This window comes from Strix uralensis, unplaced genomic scaffold (assembly GCF_047716275.1).
Source record: "Strix uralensis isolate ZFMK-TIS-50842 unplaced genomic scaffold, bStrUra1 scaffold_259, whole genome shotgun sequence".
Lineage (NCBI taxonomy): Eukaryota > Metazoa > Chordata > Aves > Strigiformes > Strigidae > Strix > Strix uralensis.
In genome coordinates, this window is record NW_027436858.1 from 1 (window position 1) to 18,660 (window position 18,660).

Below are 18,660 nucleotides of genomic sequence, written 5' to 3' on the forward strand. Positions count from 1 at the left end.
TCTTTTAATGAATTACTTAGATGAGTGATTGGTCCTTGGCAACCGGCATGGCTTGCCACTTGTGTCATCTTGTGAGTAAAGAAACTTTATTCTTGGTCAAATACATAGTCTAAAGTATGTATGACAGAACTGACTAGGCTTTCAAATTGCATCAGATCTTTCATGATAAAAATGATCTGTGGCTTTGCTGAAGGTGGTTAAGACTCCCAGCTCTACCAACTATGACAAGAAAGTGATGAACTTGTAGAGCTGACCATTGGCCCTTTGAGCAAATCATGGATTTCCTCAACTCTTTTGACACTGGATACTTCAGGTGGTAAACTCCTTTTGCATTTCGTAGTTTCCTAGTCTCTTGCTCTACTTTCTGTACAGTGCAAAGCATTGTGCTTATTACTGTCTGAAGGTGTACCTGCTTTTTGTTTAAGCAACTGATCTGTAACTGACTTGTTCTTCTGACAACCCATATACAGGTTACCCAGATAGATTTGTAAAAATATTTGCATCTAAAAGATTACTAAGCCTATTAAGTGCTCACTTTGTAAAACTTCAAAGTAATTTATCTTATTTTAACACAGGACAACACTGTAACTACCATTAAAAGAAAATTGGCAGAAAAGAACTCTAATGAACTGATTGAAAGCAGCCAATTCAAGGATTGTGAGGAGACTCTATTGAAAGTGGGAAGAAAACGTTGCTCTGAAAGTAAGCCTATTGTGGAAAAAGTCAAACCCTGAAACATGAACTAGCACAATAACAGTTTTTGCAGGTTTGATAAACATTTAGCAGTGGAACAATAGTTAGGTTTTCGTATAATACAAGCCTTAGTCTGACATTAACAATGAAATGCTCACCTAAATCAAGTTGATGAGAATCACTTCAGAATTTTGGATTTGGAAAGTTTAGTAGAGATACTCTATTTCTTTCTAATAGAGCTTTAGATCTCAGGAAATGGGGGAAATTACTTGTGATGAAGGCACTTTGGGAGAGAATGGTGGGAACTAGGATGGGGGCTCATCTGTAAATATATTTTCAGATCTGTGTGCAAAGGAAAAAATAATTGAAGATATGCGGATGACATTAGAAGAACAAGAACAGACTCATATTAAACAAGATCAAGTGATTGAAACCAAATTAGAAGAGACCAACAGATTAGTTTGGGGTAATCTCTCCATGGAAAGGGAGCAAGGAGACAAAATTGTTTTGGATGTATTGTGATAGCTGCTTTAAATCTCTGTTTTGATTTGCTGAGTGTTATTTAGGCATTAATTTTATATAGTACATAACAAACTTCTAACAGTTAAAGGCTTCTGTTGTCCCTCTGTGGTCATGGCTGATAAATCCAAGTAACTTTAGTAGAAGGATGTGAATGTGGTCAAATATGCATTTAAGACGATGTTATATAACCTCATTTTGTGTGCTGACTAGAACTGGAAGCATGGAAGCAGAGATATAGAGAGCTGGATAACCAGAGCAATAGTGACTGGCAGCAAAAGATGAGCAAAACCACAGAAAAAAACATAGATGAAAATGAGGAATTAATAAAGCTGCGAAAAGAACTGAAGGTAAAACATGGTGATGTAATTCATACTTAGGTTTAAAGCCATAACTTTCATTTAGGAGTCTAAATTTTTTTTGTGTTGCTATCTTCAAGAACTAGGGCACAATGTGGCAAGTTCTGGTAAAGGAAACCTCCTCTAAAAACTGCCGTGCATCAGTGCAGCAAAGTCTGGATGTGGTGTCTTTGTAATATACAGCATCACTGATGCTCCATAATGGAGTGCACCCTTCACTATGTTATGCTACCATGGACGGTGCTTCTCTAGCTGGGCTCCTCTTAAAATTGTCTTGAACAGATGTCAAGAGTTGGATTGTTTCAAGCCTTTTTCCCGTCAGTTGCTTGGGCAAATAAATCAGACTGTTTAAAGATCTTGTGCTTGCTGTGTGACCTGTAAGTCCTTCCTGTTAGACTAAGGATTTACCTCTTAATTCTCCTTGGATTAGAAAGTAGACTTTTTTCTCAAGCAGCTTTTCAGGTCCTATGTGGGAGAATGTCTGACAAGAGGTTTGATTGTGGCAGAGAAGGAGGCAAAGTTGCTGTGATTGAAGCGACATTCTTAGTTACACACTCTCTCTGTTTACCATTCAAATTTTGCTGCATTTTTTGCCTTTCAGTCTTGAAGTAGGTTTTTTAACATGTTCTGCAAGTATAAAAGATTGGGAATTTGTAAGTAAAAAGGGTCTTTTTGCCATTACCTTTGGTGTAACTTTAATAGTGTTTGTGACCTACCCAGAGCATTTTTTAGAGGGAAAAAAGTCTGTTCCCTGAAGATGTGCCAGTCCGAATAATAAGTTCTGAGAACTGCTGAACAATTTTTTTAACTGGAAAGGAACAAATGAGAATATAATACTTGCACTTGGGAATATGCTGGAGTAAAACTGTGCTAGTATTTCTGTTATCTTTTTGAAATTAATGAGTTTAATGGTAATCTGGATTTTAAGACTTCTTTTTTTTGTTGCTTAATCTCTGCCTATGGCTTTATTTCTGGTTCCACTAAAATAGGAAAGTGAGACAAAGTATCAAACTGATAAAAAGAATTGGCTGGAGGAAAAAATGAGACTCATGAGTGAAGTGAAAGAAGCTGAGAGCCATCACAACAGAGAAATGAGAAAATTTGCGGATGACAGAGAACGTTATGTAGAGCAGCAAGCAGAAATTGTAAGTGACTGGAGGTCTCGTCAGAGTCCTCTAGCGTAAGTCGTTAGTACAGAGCAGATCTCGTGTCAAGTGTTAACAGTGTGGGTGCTTGAGGGGAGCTGGCCTTTGTCAAAGTCCCCTCATTTATCACATGACAAAGCCTACATGAGATCATCTCAATGTGAAAGGGAAGAATAGGAGTGTCACAAAATGAAAAAGCGTAATACGTAATGGAAGTTAGTGTGCCTGTTCCTTTCTATCCTATCACCACCACCACCTTCTTCAAAATTCATCTTGTGTGTAAAACACCAATAAGTAACCTATGCTTAAATGAATTGCTACTTAATGAAGCTAAGAAAACATACTTTGAAAAACAAGATTTGTTGCTTGGCTTTTCTGAAAAAAAAAAAAAGGGGGGGGGGGGGGGAGAAGCCTATGAGGCTTTAGAAGGAAGAGAAGAAGCAAGCAGTAGTTGACAAAAAAAGCCTCTTTCCAGATCTTTCCAGTAAAAATACTTGGTCAAAATGCTAGTGGTTTTGCTCCCATACCACTTTCAAAGTAGAGTGACTGATAGTTAATAACAAGGTGGATACCTTGCCTGGTCACTGGGCTGTATCAAGGTTGTAATTTCTTAAGCATATGAAATTATTGTATGAATCTGTGCAATCTAAAACTGTACTTGCATCTAGAAGTAGTTAGCAATGACCTTCTGGACCTGCAATCAGTACAGGGGGATGTTAGGAGCTTGGGACTACTTTCACTTTGTCTGTGACTTTGCTTGCCTGAGACTTTCCAGTAATAAAATCAGTAAGTGGGCAAGCAGGAGTGGTGGTTCTTGACAAAAATTCTCTTCACAAACAGTATAAATATAGATACAGTTTTTTCTCATTTGAAGCATGGTTTGCTTTTGTATATTTGTAGTGAAACTAGTTCTGTGTGAGCTTTTTAAGATCTACATAGGCTCTCAAGTCTACTGAGGCCATAAAATAGTACTGACTATGCCAAACTAAGCTGTCAGAACAGTTCAGATGGTTTGTAGAAGTGGTGTTCAATTCTAACCTATTTTTTCCCCCATTCAGGAAAGACTTGCTGCACAGCTGGTAGAAAAGGACAACAATCTTCAAAAGTGGCGTGAAGAAAGAAATAAATTAATAGAAGCTTTGGAAGTACAGCTCAAGACTTTGGCTTCTATCACCATACAAAAAGATAAAGAAATAGCAGAACTGAAATAAGCTGCAGTAAATGATTCAGGAAAGGTCCTCTCTCATTCTTTCTGTTGTTTCTGTGGGATTTTTTTTTTCAGTTGTTTTTGTGATTTTTCTTTTGTTATTCACTAACTCTGCAAAACACTATGTTTTGGCTCTATTCCAAACATATTGAAATTGTTTGCAGCTAATACAAAAAAAAAAAAGCTTTATGCTTTTCTGAAATTGAATTTGTAACAGTAACTGAAGTTTCAAAAAACTTAGTAGTTCAAATAAACACTCAAGTCTATTTGATCATTTGATTGCAATTTGATTAGACTGGAAATCTGAAACAACTATCACATCAGCTGCCTTTTGCACAGAACCAAGAACTTCACAAACAATGGGAGGTGAAATTTATAACCCTACATAAGTAGATTAAAATAAAAATTTTGCATTGCATCTTCCCAGGCTGTTGTATGACCTTTCTTGGCTTTAAGTAGAGGCCACTCATACATGAAGTTGTTGGCTTTTTGTTGGACAGCTGGCTGTTTGAGCCTGCAATTCTAAAACTGGTGCTACTGAGTAATTGTAATGATGCTCATGCACATGTTAATTTCTTTTGCCAATCCTGCAATTTGTGGCAATTTTTGCTATGTTTATTAGGATGAGGGAACTGATACAGAAGAACTAAGAAAACAGCTGGCTGAGAAAGATGACTTTATAAAGGAATTGAAACAAGGCGTTAACCATAAAAGTCTTCAGTCTTTGGCAGAAGTACCTTTACCTGAAGGACAAGATAAAATAGATCAGTCTGTAAACAAAGAGGTATGTTTGTTATATTTATAGAAAGTATGTACTAATGATATGTTGTTAGTAACATCTTTGTTTTGTTGTTTTCTCAGTATATATTTCATCAACATGGGGAATCTCCCAAAAGTTACTTTCTGTAGTTCTTCGTACTTTAACTATATCATTAGTTCTGAGTTCTTGTTCATTCTTCTCTCTCCCTCTTTCAAGTTCCCTCTCAGAAAAAGAAGTACTTTAGTTAAGAGAATACCACCTCTCTATACACTATAAAACTTCTGTACCTGAGGGAAAAACTAGTTAACTAATCCAGATTCTAGAGATTTGAAGACATAATATTTGTGATGTCACCTCTGTTTGGTTATGTCAGTGCTAAGGGGATTTCAGCTCAGACAACTTTCCTGATACCACCTATAGTGTGGTAGTAGAGATGGTTCTGTAATTAGAGCTGCCAGCCCGTATGGGGTTCACAAGAACAGAACGGTATCTTGCATCTTACTTAAAAACAAAACAATATTTGAAGTTTACACAAAGAAAAGATCGACTTTGCATATTTCCTGAACAAAAATTGAAAGGCTTGCACCTGTACTGAGCCTTCTGATTCTGACCAAATCCCTGTGTGCTACGTGAGCAGTATTCAGTGAGGTAGTTTTCCTCCCAAACTGAATTAATGCTCCGTGACTCCATTGCTAACTAGTAATGAAGAGAGCTGAACATGGATTTCCTAGCAGACCCTCCCCTGGCTGCTAGAAGATGCGATTCTCCTCTTGTGGCAGAACTGGACTGAATGATGAAATGCATCTCTTCATCTCTCTCCTGTCTACTGCCAAATAAGACTGGCCAGTTTCTTGCTACTTCATCAATTCAGCTGGTGCCGTATAGATAAAGCTTGTGATGTATGAGGGAGTAGAGAGGAGCTCTCAGAATGGTTATTGCTTTATACAGCTTTGTAATGGCAGCTAAGAGAGCACCATAAAGTTAGTTATTTTTGCTATAAAATTAGTTACAGAGAAGAATTGTTGTGAACAGTTGGTGCTGAAGTATTTACCTCAAGCCAGTAGCCACAGTACTTGATGTTATGAATAAGGAGAGGCTACTACCAGGATTATCATGTGATAAACTGTTATGGTGTGAAGTGAATGGGGTAGAGTTTTGGGGGGAAGTCAAATAATTCTCAGGAAAGATATAGTGGAGATAAAGAAGAAAATCTAAGGTGATCAAGACGATGTGTGTCTCCTGCCTTGTGAGGAGAGGCTAAGAAGCTGGCACTGTGATTAGGAGAGGTTAAGGCCACCAGAGGGTTGTGGGGCTGAGGTTTACAAAATCATGGTTGCGGTGGGTAAACAGAAGGCAGAACTGTCCTTGTTAAAATCCTGCAAGAACTGGGCAGCACTTCGTGAAACTAATAGGAAATAATTTTAAGACAGCTAAAATAACATATTCCTATATGAAGCAGCTAGTAATTTTCTGGAGGTGGTGGAAACAGTTACTGTCAGCAGGGATTAGAAAAATTTTGTAGTAGAAATCCATCAATATATTTTTAAATGGATACTCTGAGGGTTAGACAGTGGTGTAGACTCTGACAATTGTAATGCACAGCTAAGAATGCTGGGAGAGTATGGAGAGGACAGATGACAAGGTGACCAGGATCACTATCTTATCCTTAAATAGCATCTCCCTTTGCCACTCTTGGGGCAGAATATTGAACTAGACGGACTGTTGGTGAGACCCAGCAGGGCACATCTCATGATGGCATCGTGAGTAGAGGTTACTGCCTTAAACTTGTGTTGTCTCTCAGCCCAGGTGTTCATTAGCTGTCTGCACTTGAGCTTTTATATTGTAGCTTTAGAAAAATCAAAATATTTTGAGGTTTACAGTTTAGCATAATCTCTTCTCGTTCTAAATATTTACAGTTTATAGAAAAACAAAGCAGGACTAATCCTATACTTTGTCAAGTATTTCAGTTAGATATGACGCAGTTAAAGGGAATTATTCATTATCTCAGTGTCCTAGCAGTGCCTCTTCATTAAGTGAGGTTGGTACAAAACTGAAATTTAAAAATTTTATGCAGTTGTATGGGTTTTGCTAAATGCAGAATAGGGAAGAAAATGTATCCTGTTGTCTGAATAATTCTAAAGTTTTATTCTGCAAATACCTTTCTTGGCGATCAGATCACCTCATTTTAGTGGCTTTTGGTAGAAATAAAAGATGTATAACATAATCATGTGAATAGCTATATCTGACTTCAGCTGCATGCTCTTGAAATCCTACCTCTCACCAATGCTTATGAAGTGGCTGATTATTAGATAAGTCACTTGAAACAAATATATAAACCCTTTTAAATGGATGAGCAGTAGCAGGGCAAATTGGATTTGCTTTCTTCCACTACAGGATTCTTGTGTGTAGCTGTGTTAGCTAATGACACTAGCCATTCCTGTGTAACTTTTTGATGGCTAACTCTCATGAAATAGCAGTTATAAAGAAAAATGTTTCTATTAGCCGACTCCATTCTTGGGAATGCAGTGGTGCTTGTATTCTTACTCAGAATCCCAGCAGAGCCTGTTGCAGAATGTGACTATCTCTGGGCTTTCCATGAGCTTTGATCACTTTCCTTTTTGAGAGGAGGAGAGTGCCCTTCGAGAAGCCACAGCAGCTGCTCTGTTTGGGACCCCACCAGCAGCAGTAGTAGCAGCCACCTGCAGTTTCTAAGCACCAACCACCCCAGCAGCCTGTCTTTCAGGTTTCATTCAAACAGCTGCTGAATCCATTCCTGTATGCTAGCCAGCAGCTGAACTGCTGCCACAGAGATGCAGGAGCTGGGAGGACCACAGCTCTCACTTGCTGGTTTTGCTAAGAAAAACAGGTTGGGTGGATGGTGGAAGGTAAGTGCTGCTGAGGAAGAAGAATTGTCAAACTGATTTTTCCATCCCACCCTCACTGTGCAGTTCTTGCAGTTTGGCTGTAAGCAGGTACAAGACAAGGTTTTCAGCTTGTGGGCTGCGGGCTGCCTTAATGCCTGCTCTTCCTCCAGAGAACAGGTAGTGATGTAGAAGCCTCTCATAGGTTGAATTTGGCTTGTAGCTTGCTAGTTGGACCTTGTTACTTACACAACTTCTCTGGTGTAGAAGGGGAAGGGAAAATTCCTTAAAGATAGGCTAGAGAAAGGTTATACTTTTCTCTCAAAAGCTGCTATCACTGCCTAGCTCCTAAGGAGCAGCAGAGTTAAGATGAAAGTCATGTCCATTCTACTACTGCTACTTGTGAAAACTGTGACTGTCTCTGCCCTTGAGCAAAATGACTTGGAAACAAAGTATCAGGCTGAGTTCAAGTTCTGTCACTGTAGATAGAAACGTTAACTTTTTAAAATGTAACAAAAAAGTTTTAGAAAGTAAGGGTTAAACTCTGCTATGGTTGAAGTAGATTCCTTCAATTAGAAGTGTTCTGAAAGTGAAAGCTGGGAAATGGAATGCTTACTTTGCAATCCATTGGGGAAAGATGTGTATTATGGGTTTTTTAACTCAGTTATTTTAAAACTTGTGTTCTTAAAATTTCCATGTATTTGCAGGAGCATTCAGAAATTGTCCTTGACTCTTCAGAAGTGTCCACAGAAAGTGGAAATACTAGTCGGTTCCCAAAACCAGAGATGGAAATTCAGTTCACACCTCTGGAACCCGATAAGATGGAGGTGAAACACCAGGGCAGCACCTTACCAGCTACAGTTAAAGTGCTCAAGCCAAGAAAGAAAAGGACAAGTGAAGAGAGGGATGAGGTATGACCTAGACCAACTGACAAAATGTGTTGTGTAGTCTTTCAATTTATTACTCTGATCATTTGTTAAAATCCTATCCTTTTGATTCTCACTGAGATCCTAAGGATATATACAGAGAATATTTAAACCTCTTTCCCCCCCACCCCCCACCTCCTGCCAAGGTGTGGATCTCTGGCCTATGTTGAATAAAGTCATAGATTTCAATTTATCCAGACTCTGGACGCTTGTCCCTGATATGTACTTCCTCTTCACCTTTTACATTTCTCTCTCCTTGCTCTTACTATTTGCTTCTGTCTGTAGCTGTGATCTGCAGGATTAGAGACCAGTTCAATAGAACTGCTTCTTTTGGTTTAAGCAATCATTGGTATCAACTATAACCTCTTCTAATAGGCAATTAAAAGTTAAGCCTCTGGGCTTAATCATTGCATTTCAGAGTTTCAAGACCACTTCCTTTGACTTTTTGTCCAGTCTGTGTTTTCTTTGATCTTTTTGTATTTAAAGGGAATATACAGAACTAATTGCACGAGCACCTGAACCTCCCTGTTTTCTGTAGAACTTAATTCCTCTTTAATTCCTTCAGTTGTGCTAGGTTATATGTGCCAGCGTTCTTAGTGTGCTGTGGTGTTTATGTGCGAGACTAAGGCTTCACAGCAGTTCAGGGTGGTAAAAATCTTCACTGCTCCTACTTGAACCGCACATTTCTTTCCTCTGACTTTTATCAACATTAGCATGAACAGAGCTATTTCTAAGACACAAAGACTATGAAACCCTAATACCTCATTGTGGTGGTACTTACTTGTAATCCTACTTGTGGGGCTTATGAATCTCTGTACTTCTGAGGACTTCTGAAGCTGACAGGTGAGTATAGGGAGATGACCTGTGGGTCATTTGCATAAGTGGCAAGTGATCACTCTGAGTTTGTCTCAGCTGGAGAGTGAAGTGTCTGATGCTTTTCTAGCATTCTCATTCAAGTGTTCTCAAGTGATGTTTTTTTAATCTCTTAGTAAAATAGTTAAGAGAAACGGTCACTTCAGTGATTAGTGTTCAACAGTACTTCAATAAACTCATTTTGTTAAACTTGGATTGCAAAAGTAACTGTTAAAAGTTGTGTAAGTTAATTCATCTGGAATTGAACGCTTCATTCTGGAATAATGTCCAGATTTGATTTAAACTTCCTATGTCTTGAACCAATTTTCTTTGAGAGGAGTATTCTCTTAGGCTGCTGGAAAAGTAAGTGTAAAAATAACCATCCTTCTGAAGGCACTGGAAAAGTACTGAACCTTATCTACAGATGAATATATTTCATCTAACATAGTTATCCATGTTTTGAGAAGACTGTTTTACCAATCCATTTATAAATCCTTTCATAGCGTAGATGTTCATATCCTGATGGGATAACATTTAGCTAAGTAATTTTTCAATAACATGGAACTAATTTTAGAAGTATCTTATTGCTGTTTTATTCACCTGAATGTTACTCTTAAATCACAGAATCATCTAGGTTGGAAAGGACCTTGAAGATCATCTAGTCCAACCGTTAACCTAGCACTGGCAGTTTCCAACTACACCGTATCCCCCAGTGCTATGTCGACCCTACTCTTAAACACCTCCAGGGATGGGGACTCCACCACTTCCCTGGGCAGCCCATTCCAACGCCCAACAACCCGTTCTGGAAAGAAATACTTCCTAATATCCAGTCTAAACCTTCCCTGGTGCAACTTGAGGCCATTACCTCTTGTCCTATCACTTATTACTTGGTTAAAGAGACTCATCCCCAGCTCTCTGCACCCTCCTTTCAGGTAGTTGTAGAGGGCGATGAGGTCTCCCCTCAGCCTCCTCTTCTCCAAACTAAACAACCCCAGTTCCCTCAGCCGTTTCTCGTACGACATGTGCTCCAGACCCTTCACCAGCTTCGTTGCCCTTCTCTGGACATACTCGAATAATTCAATGTCCTTTTTGTAGTGAGGGGCCCAAAACTGAACACAGTAATCGAGGTGCGGCCTTACCAGTGCCAAGTACAGGGGCAAGATCACTTCCCTGGCCCTGCTGGCCACGCTATTTCTGATACAAGCCAGGATACCATTGGCCTTCTTGGCCACCTGGGCACACTGCTGGCTCATGTTTATCCGGCTGTCAATCAACACCCCCAGGTCCCTCTCTGACTGGCAGCTCTCCAGCCACTCCTCCCCAAGCCTGTAGCGTTGCTGGGGGTTGTTGTGACCCAAGTGCAGCACCCGGCATTTGGCCTTATTGAAGCTCATACAGTTGGCCTTAGCCCATCGCTCCAGCCTGTCCAGATCTCTCTGCAGAGCCTCCCTACCCTCGAGCAGATCAACACTCCCACCAACTTGGTGTCATCTGCAGACTTACTGAGGGTGCACTCGATCCCCTCGTCTAGATCATCAATAAAGATCTTAAACAGTAGTGGCCCCAAAACCGAGCCCTGGGGGACACCACTCGTGACCAGCCACCAAGTGGATTTAACTCCATGCACCACAACTCTTTGGGCCTGGCCATCCAGCCAGTTTTTTACCCAGCAAAGCGTGTGCGACCATCCAAGCCTCGAGCAGCCAATTTCGCCAGGAGAATGCTGTGGGAAACGGTGTCAAAGACCCTACTCAAGTCGAGGTAAACTACATCCACAGCCTTTCCCTCATCCAATAAGCAGGTCAACCCTGTCATAGAAGGAGATCAGGTTTGTCAAGCAGGACCTGCCTTTCATAAATCCATGCTGACTGGGCCTGATCATCTGGTTGTCCTGCATGTGTTGTGTGATGGTACTCTGGATGAGGTGCTCCATCAGCTTCCCGGGCACTGAAGTCAAGCTGACAGGCCTGTAATTTCCTGGATCATCCTTCCGACTCTTCTTATAGATGGGCGTCACATTGGCCAGTTTCCAATCTGTCGGGACCTCCCCGGTCAGCCAGGACTGCTGATAATGATGGAAAGTGGCTTGGCGAGCACCCCAGCCAGCTCCTTCAGCACCCTCGGGTGTATCCCATCAGGTCCCATAGACTTGTGTGTGTCTATGTGATGCAGTAGGTCACTGACTGTCTCCTGGATTGCAGGGGGGTCGTTCTCCCAGTCTCTGTCCTCTGGCTGAGGAGGCTGGATTCCCTCAGTCCAACTAGTCTTGTTATTAAAGACTGAGGCAAAGAAGGCATTAAGGACCTCAGCCTTCTCCTCATCACTTGTTACCATGTTTCCCCCCGCATCCAGCAGGGGATGGAGACTCTCCCTGGTCTTTCTTTTGCTGTTGACATACTTATAGAAACATTTCTTGTTATCCTTGATTGCTGAAGCCAGGGTAATTTCCAGCTGGGCTTTAGACCTCCTGATTTCTGCCCTGCATAGCCTCACTGTGTCTTTGTAATCACTGTGAGTGGCTAGTCCCTTCATCCAAAGGCTGTAAACTTTCCTTTTCTCCCTGAGTTGCAGCCAAAGCTCCCTGTTCAGCCAGGTTGGTCTTCTCTGTCGCTGGCTTCTCTTACAGCACCTGGGGACTGCCTGTTCCTGAGCCATTAACACTTCCTTCTTAAAGAGTGCCCAGCCTTCCTGGACCCCTATACTGTTCAGGATTGTCTCCCAAGGGATCCTTTCAAGCAGGTGCCTAATCAATACAAAGTCAGCCCTTTTGAAGTCCAGGATGTCAGTTCTGCTTAGCCCTCTCCTGGCCTCTCTAAGAATAGAGAACTCTATTATTTCATGATCACTGTGCCCTAGTCGGCCTCCAGCTGCCACATTGTCCACCAGTCCTTCTCTGTTCACAAAGAGGAGATCCAGCAGGGCACCTTCTCTGGTTGGTTCTCTCACCAGTTGCGTCAGGAAGTTGTCTCCCACACATTCCAGGAATCTCCGGGACTGGTCTCGCTCTGCTGTACTGTACTTCCAGCAGATGTCTGGGAAGTTGAAGTCTCCCACAAGAACAAGGGCAAGCGATCATGAGATTTCTTCTAAATACTTATAGAATATTTCATCCACCTCTCTGTCCTGGGTGGGTGGCCTCTAGTAGACTCCTACTACAACATCTGCCCTGTTGGCCTTCCCCCTGATTCTAACGCAAAGACACTCTACCCTGTCTTCGCTACACTTGCGCTCAAGGCAATCATAACAGTCCCTAACATACAGCGCCACCCCACCACCTCTCCTTCCTTGTCTGTCCCTTCTAAAGAGCTTGTAGCCATCAACAGGCGCACTCCAGTCATGGGAGACATCCCACCATGTTTCTGTAATAGCCACAACATCATAATTTTCCTGTTTCATCATGGCTTCAAGCTCCTCCTGTTTGTTACCCATACTGTGTGCATTGGTATACATGTACTTCAGATGGGCTGATGTTTTCCCCCTTCCCCCTTCAAATCTAGTTTAAAGCTCTGTCAATGAGCCCAGCTAACTCCTGTCCCATGATCCTCTTCCCCCTCTGGGACAGGTGCATTCCATCTAATGCCAAAAGGTCTGGTGCCCTGTATACCAACCCATGATTGAAAAATCCAAAGCCCTGACTGTAACACCAGTCTTGGAGCCACAAGCTCATCTGTTGAGTTCTCCTGTGTTCTTCTTCATCCATCCCTCCAACTGAAGGGATGGAGGAGAACACAATTTGTGCCCCCGACCCCTTAATCACTTTCCCCAAGGACCTGAAATCTCTCTTCATTGCTTTAGGACTTCTCCTAGTAATGTCGTCACTACCTACCTGAAAAACCAGGAGAGGGTAGTAGTCCTTGGGTCTCACTAGAGTGGGGAGTTTTGCCTTGAGGTCATTGACGCGGCCCCCAGGGAGGCAGCAGACTTCCCTATGAAGCGGGTCCGGTCTGCATATGGGGCCTTCTGTACCCATATTTAAATATTTAAATATTTATCTTCATGTTACATATGCCAAACAGATTATAAAATGATTCAGTAACTTTAACTGTTACAAGTCTACTGAAGACACAGTTTGTTTTTTTAAATTTCCTAAAACTGAAAAGCATTGTGAAAACTAAAACTGAGGGGAAACCTGTAGTGCTAAAATAACCACATACTGCTCATGTCAAATTTTTTTAAAAATGAAACAAACTCCCTGGTGTTTTAGAAACAAACAAAACCAAATCTTTTTCAGAGGCTCCCTTCTAATTAAAGAACAAAATCCTCTTTCCATTTTCTGATGCTGTTATCAGTTGGTATGGCTGTCGGTTATCTGAAATCTCTCAGCACCACTTCACAAGATAGAAGATGTCATTAAAAGACAGCTTAACAATGGCACTGTGCTACCAACCTGTTTTTTATATACTTGTCACCATAAATCCAAATTTACACTTAGATTTATTAATTTCAATTTGGGTGTTGGCTTGTCAAATCTCTTAAAGTCAAAAGTATAGGAAATAACAGAGAGAAGAAAATAGTAAATGTCAGAATGGTTTGACTACAGGCATTTCTAGTTCCCTTCCACAAGTTTGTTTAGTGTTTATTTCACGTTTGAATAGTTACCTCTATCCAGCAGTAGTCAATGCCTCCCTACTGTTAGTCATAGCATTTAAATAGTGGCTGCTTCTGTAATATAGGTAATCATTATTCTTTCCGGAAGAATCCTAGTTAAAATTTGTCATGTTTATTTTCTTAGGATTTTGTGAAAAGTGAGAACAAGAAAATGCAAAACCTGCTATGACTAATTCACCTTCTACAAGCAACAAGAAAATAGTTTGGTTTTGTTCAATTTTGAAGTTAGTTTCTCCTTTCATAAGTCCACCTTTTCTGTAAAGGTGGACTTGTGAAAGGAGCAAACATTCTTATGCAGCAGTATCTTAATCCTTATCTATGTATTTTAATAGGATTCTTAAACACGTACGTTGTCTTCCTACTAAACTTTCTAAGCTAACCAAGGAGAGTCAGTCTGTATTTGCCCAGAACGTGTACTGGCTGCAGCGTACAGGGATTCCCAGGGAAGGATGTTGCATGCTGAGTAGTTATGAAGACTAGTTTGAGCATACTCTTAGCATATGTCATGTTATAGGCAATTCCTTTTGAAGTAAAACTAAGGTTTGTGTCATCTATATGCATGACAACTATAAAAATATGATTTTAGGCCTTAGTAGTAACCTGGGCAGGCTCAAAGGGTGGACAGAAGATTTATTTTCACCATCAGTTTTCTTCTGTTTTATAACTAGAACAGCTAGTCTAATGAAATACTCTAAAACTTTGAATCTACTTTTTTAAAAGAAACTATTTGTTTCCTATATTACTCATGCCCTTAGATGTATTCTGTGAAACTGACAATTTTTTTTCTTTTGGGTATAAAATAAGGTTGTCTACATTGCTTGCTGCGGCAGTATCATTAATGAGCAGAGGTTTCGGTAGCAAAGCTCAAAATGTCAGCTTGAAAATAACATTGAAGCCAAACAAAATGGAATTAAACTTGAAGATAAGTCAACTTTTTGACTTAAACAATGACTGTGTATTTCTGTACAGATGTCTTCTACACAGAAGAAAAGAAAAGAATACCCCTTAAAGCAAGAATCTACTTCACGTAAAAAGTCAGCTAAAAAGAAAGATGGAACACTACAAAAAATTGGAGATTTTTTCCAAAGTTCTCCTGTTATTTTTCACTCTAAAGGTTTGTACAGAATAAATAAGGCTTATTCCATGTTATCTGGGTATTGTAGAATAGCTTTTTTCTACTGTAATCTGTTAATGTATGTGCTGTTAAAGGCCACGTCTGCTGCATCCAGTTGTTCTTTCATTTATGAAACAATGGAGTCTGAGCTGGGGCCTGCTCTGCTGAATCTTGCAGAGTAGAAGAGGCCGACTGGATTACAAGGACCACATGGTTCTAAAGTTTAGGTTAAGTGTGAAAGGTAAGCCAGGTAGAGCGAAAGGATGCAGTGTGGACTATGTGCATATAAATTTATCATAAAAGCAATGATAAGCTCAAAATGTCTGAGTTACTTTGTTCTTGCTTACAGTAAAACAGTTAAAGGCAATTTCAGAAACTTGACCTGTTGATCTAAAAAAATCAAGAGTTGAATTCAAACCCAGATCTGACCTTGTTCTATAAGCAATCTCCCCCCCACTTCCTGTTTTGTTTCTGTGGAAATTGTATTAATGTTTTTTGAAGTATGTATGTAGGAGAGGAAGATTAGTTCTACAGAATCTGAAAGCCAGTATCTCCAGAAAATATGTGGAAGAGTTCAATAAACTAGCTCTGAAGCAGTTAATGGATTTCAAGTTTAAGTATAGCCTTGGGAAAATTAACTGCTAGGACCTTCCATTGAAGAATATATTTTTATTCTTTCCTACAGTAAGACATGATTTCTGAGTTACTGGGTTTTTTTTAAAAAAAAAGATTAAAATTAGCAGAGGGCACAAAGAATCACCAGTGTTAAATTCTAAAAGACACTACTATTTGGCTGGTTAAAACAAGGTTAGTCATTATTCACGATGCACAGTTAAGATAGTGGGATTTCTAACATTTTTCACATTTGTCAGAGTGGTTCCATGAGGACAACATGTCATTATCAATGGAAGCCAAATTCAGAGTAATCAAAATTTCACCCTGGAAATACTTTATTTGAGCAAATGAGGTCTAATTTGTAACCTTTATTACCATGTCCTGTATTTTTTCCCTCCTTTGCATAACTTAGTATTGATTGGGATCTCTTCTTTCCTTCTAGCTCATAAGATGCACACACTCATCTCTTCATAGAGCTGGTACTAGTTTGATAAAACTATACAAGTACATAGAGAAAATTGACTCAACCTTGTGCTTCTGTCAGTACAAAGAAGTTAAGCCTGGTTTTCAATTCCTGTTGTATTTAACATCCAGTGAAATCTGAATCCCAATTGATTTTTTTGGTGCTATTTAAATGTGTCCTTTAAGCTTTTGCATTTGAAGCTATAGAAAACTGTTTCAGGATATAGAAGACTGTGGTAGTCAAATACATACCACGTCTGAATTTTTATGTTTAAATTTCAGACTACATCTGTTTCATTTTTAAACTGATTTTAATAAACCTTTATTCATTAAACCTTTATTCATTAATTTTGAGGCTCATAAAACCAATAAGACATTGATTTACAATAAATTTTTTCTTGTAGCAAAGAAGCTGATGGCAACAATAAGCTCTCCCAAGTCTGCAGAACCAGAAAATGTCAAAGGAAAGGAGCTCAAGCCAAAACGATCTAAGAGAAAGCTGTGTTCAACGGACAGTTCTTGCCCTCTAGATATCCCTGATTCTTCGGTAAGTGATTACGGGTTAGTGTTCTGTCCGCTGTAATCTATTTCTGTAATCTGGGCTTAAAATAAGCTATTGGGGGGACAGAACAAACCTGATTGAGTCAAGTTGCAGAAGAGATTTGAAAGTACTGACTTATTTCTTTTGGTCTTTTCTTCCTGATGTGTTACTTTAATTTTCTCTGTTTTCTCGCTTATCTTCTCTGTGTGTGACTGCTGACTTGTTGTATCACCTATATAGCAGTCATGGCGATATCTTCACATTTGGAGTCTTAGATACCTTAGCTGTGGTATGTGGAGTGTTACTTTTTCCTCTAGTACAGCAGTTGAGTCTTAATTTGTTTTTCCAGTAGTTGGTGTTCATTTAAGAGTAGCATGAAGGGATAACAGAAATAGAGACCATTAAGGAATCCATAGATTTGGAATAGCATGATTGAAACACTGAAGAGAAAGGTCTGCATGTACGATTAACTTTGCAGGGCAAGTGAGCATCTGAGGTAATTTCCGATTCCTTTTCTGCCCAGCTGCTATTAGGGTTACTTTAGGATTTGGATACACCCATGCTTTTCAAAGCACAGTTTCAGTAGTCTTCTGCGTGTGCTTAAATTGCGTTGCCCTGTCTAAACCAGCCTATAGAGAGTCTTATAGGCCAGGGCTTGATGGACTGTTTCTGAAATCCAGCTTTATGGTTTTGTCAGTAACTAAAGTGCTGAGCGTGCTCTGGCTGTTAGAAGTACATCTCTTCATTCTGTTCAGTCCTTTTTCATTCGCTCTGGTGAGCATTTGCCCATACTGAGTTATTCTGTTGACTTTTCTGTAAACTGTATGAATAGATGCAGCAGTAACCAAAATGCTGTCCACAGGAGGCTGAAGGAAATGACAGGAAGGCAGGGCAAAAGAAGCTAAGGAGCTTGGAAGTGGAAGAAAAAGTTAAAGACTGAATCCTGGGAAAGTCAGAAAGCTAAAGAAATTTAAGCTAAAAATATGTTTTCTGAACGCTTCTTGTTTCACAAAATGAGTATTAGAGATAAGAAGTGAGAGCTGCTTTCAGATCACTGTTTTCTTTGGACTTTGATATTTGTTTCAGCAAAAAAAGGGATTTCATATGTTCCCAGTATTTTTTGCTTATTATGATGCACTAAAATGGTGTCTCTGTTCTGGAGACCTCTGACTAGAAGATAATAGGCAAAATTCGTTCTGAAAACAGCTTCTGGGAAAAAACATGTTGTTGGTTACATGGGTCTAGAAGTACATGTCATTTGTCACTGAAGAAATGCTGAGTAACTCTTGAAATATCATCTTTTTCAGGTCTTTATAGAAAAAAAGAGAAGGAAAGCGATCAGCTAATCATCAAGCGACAGCTACGCTCAAAAAGAGCTAAATAATCTTGCAAAAGCATGTTTGTATTTTCTTAGTTAAGGCATATTTACAGTGTATTGTTTCAGGTGATTGTATATAGGAAGTAATAGGTACTTAGTCATGCTCCAAAGTGTTTATAGAGATGTATAGAATTGTTCTGATGGGTTACTGTTCTGATTCCATTAAAGTTGAAATACTGTTCAAGAAGTTTGTGTCTGAATATTTTTTTTTTAGGAATGGTGTCTCTGGAAGTGTTCATAATTTATCCATTGTGCAGTAAGAACTATGCCTGTGTGGAATGGTTTAAGTTGTTTTTTTCAGCTGGCCAATATACCAACCATAACTTTTAATGAAAAAAATATGAGTATGCAATAAATTCTGTGAAGTGACAAAAAAAGGAATTGGCACTATGTGGAGAAATATGCTTTTTATCACTGGTGTGGTTTAACTGTCTTTTATTTACTCTTCTAAAGGAATTTATAAGCACAATATTATTTCTTTGGGGATTATAATATCCATAGATAATTATAATCTGCTATTAAAGTGACCCACTCTCAGACATTTGACGTTTTATTCCAACCATCCAGTTCTGCTCAACTAGAACAGCTATATGTAGTAAGGTTTCAGCTTATAATCAGTG

At 39.6% G+C, this 18,660-nt stretch overlaps 1 protein-coding gene across 1 annotated transcript; it reads left to right on the forward strand.

Annotated features, from left to right (window-relative positions):
- The first annotated feature begins 581 nt into the window (after positions 1-581).
- On the forward strand, positions 582-18,227 carry LOC141938734 (kinesin-like protein KIF20B). The gene is made up of 10 exons (XM_074857690.1): positions 582-702; positions 1,034-1,159; positions 1,426-1,562; positions 2,561-2,716; positions 3,775-3,951; positions 4,546-4,707; positions 8,252-8,455; positions 14,900-15,044; positions 16,526-16,668; positions 17,970-18,227. Exons 2-5 carry the CDS (start codon positions 1,066-1,068, stop codon positions 3,925-3,927), a joined length of 540 nt encoding a protein of 179 aa, XP_074713791.1. The 5' UTR covers positions 582-702; positions 1,034-1,065; the 3' UTR covers positions 3,928-3,951; positions 4,546-4,707; positions 8,252-8,455; positions 14,900-15,044; positions 16,526-16,668; positions 17,970-18,227.
- The last annotated feature ends 433 nt before the right edge of the window (positions 18,228-18,660 follow it).

Excerpts from the sequence above, each read along its gene's own strand:
- LOC141938734 (XM_074857690.1), top strand. The coding sequence starts at position 1,066 with ATGCGGATGACATTAGAAGAACAAGAACAGACTCATATTAAACAAGAT. Across the intron at positions 1,563-2,560 it reads AGCTGCGAAAAGAACTGAAG|GAAAGTGAGACAAAGTATCA; the intron begins GTAAAACATGGT and ends CCACTAAAATAG. Across the intron at positions 2,717-3,774 it reads TAGAGCAGCAAGCAGAAATT|GAAAGACTTGCTGCACAGCT; the intron begins GTAAGTGACTGG and ends TCCCCCATTCAG.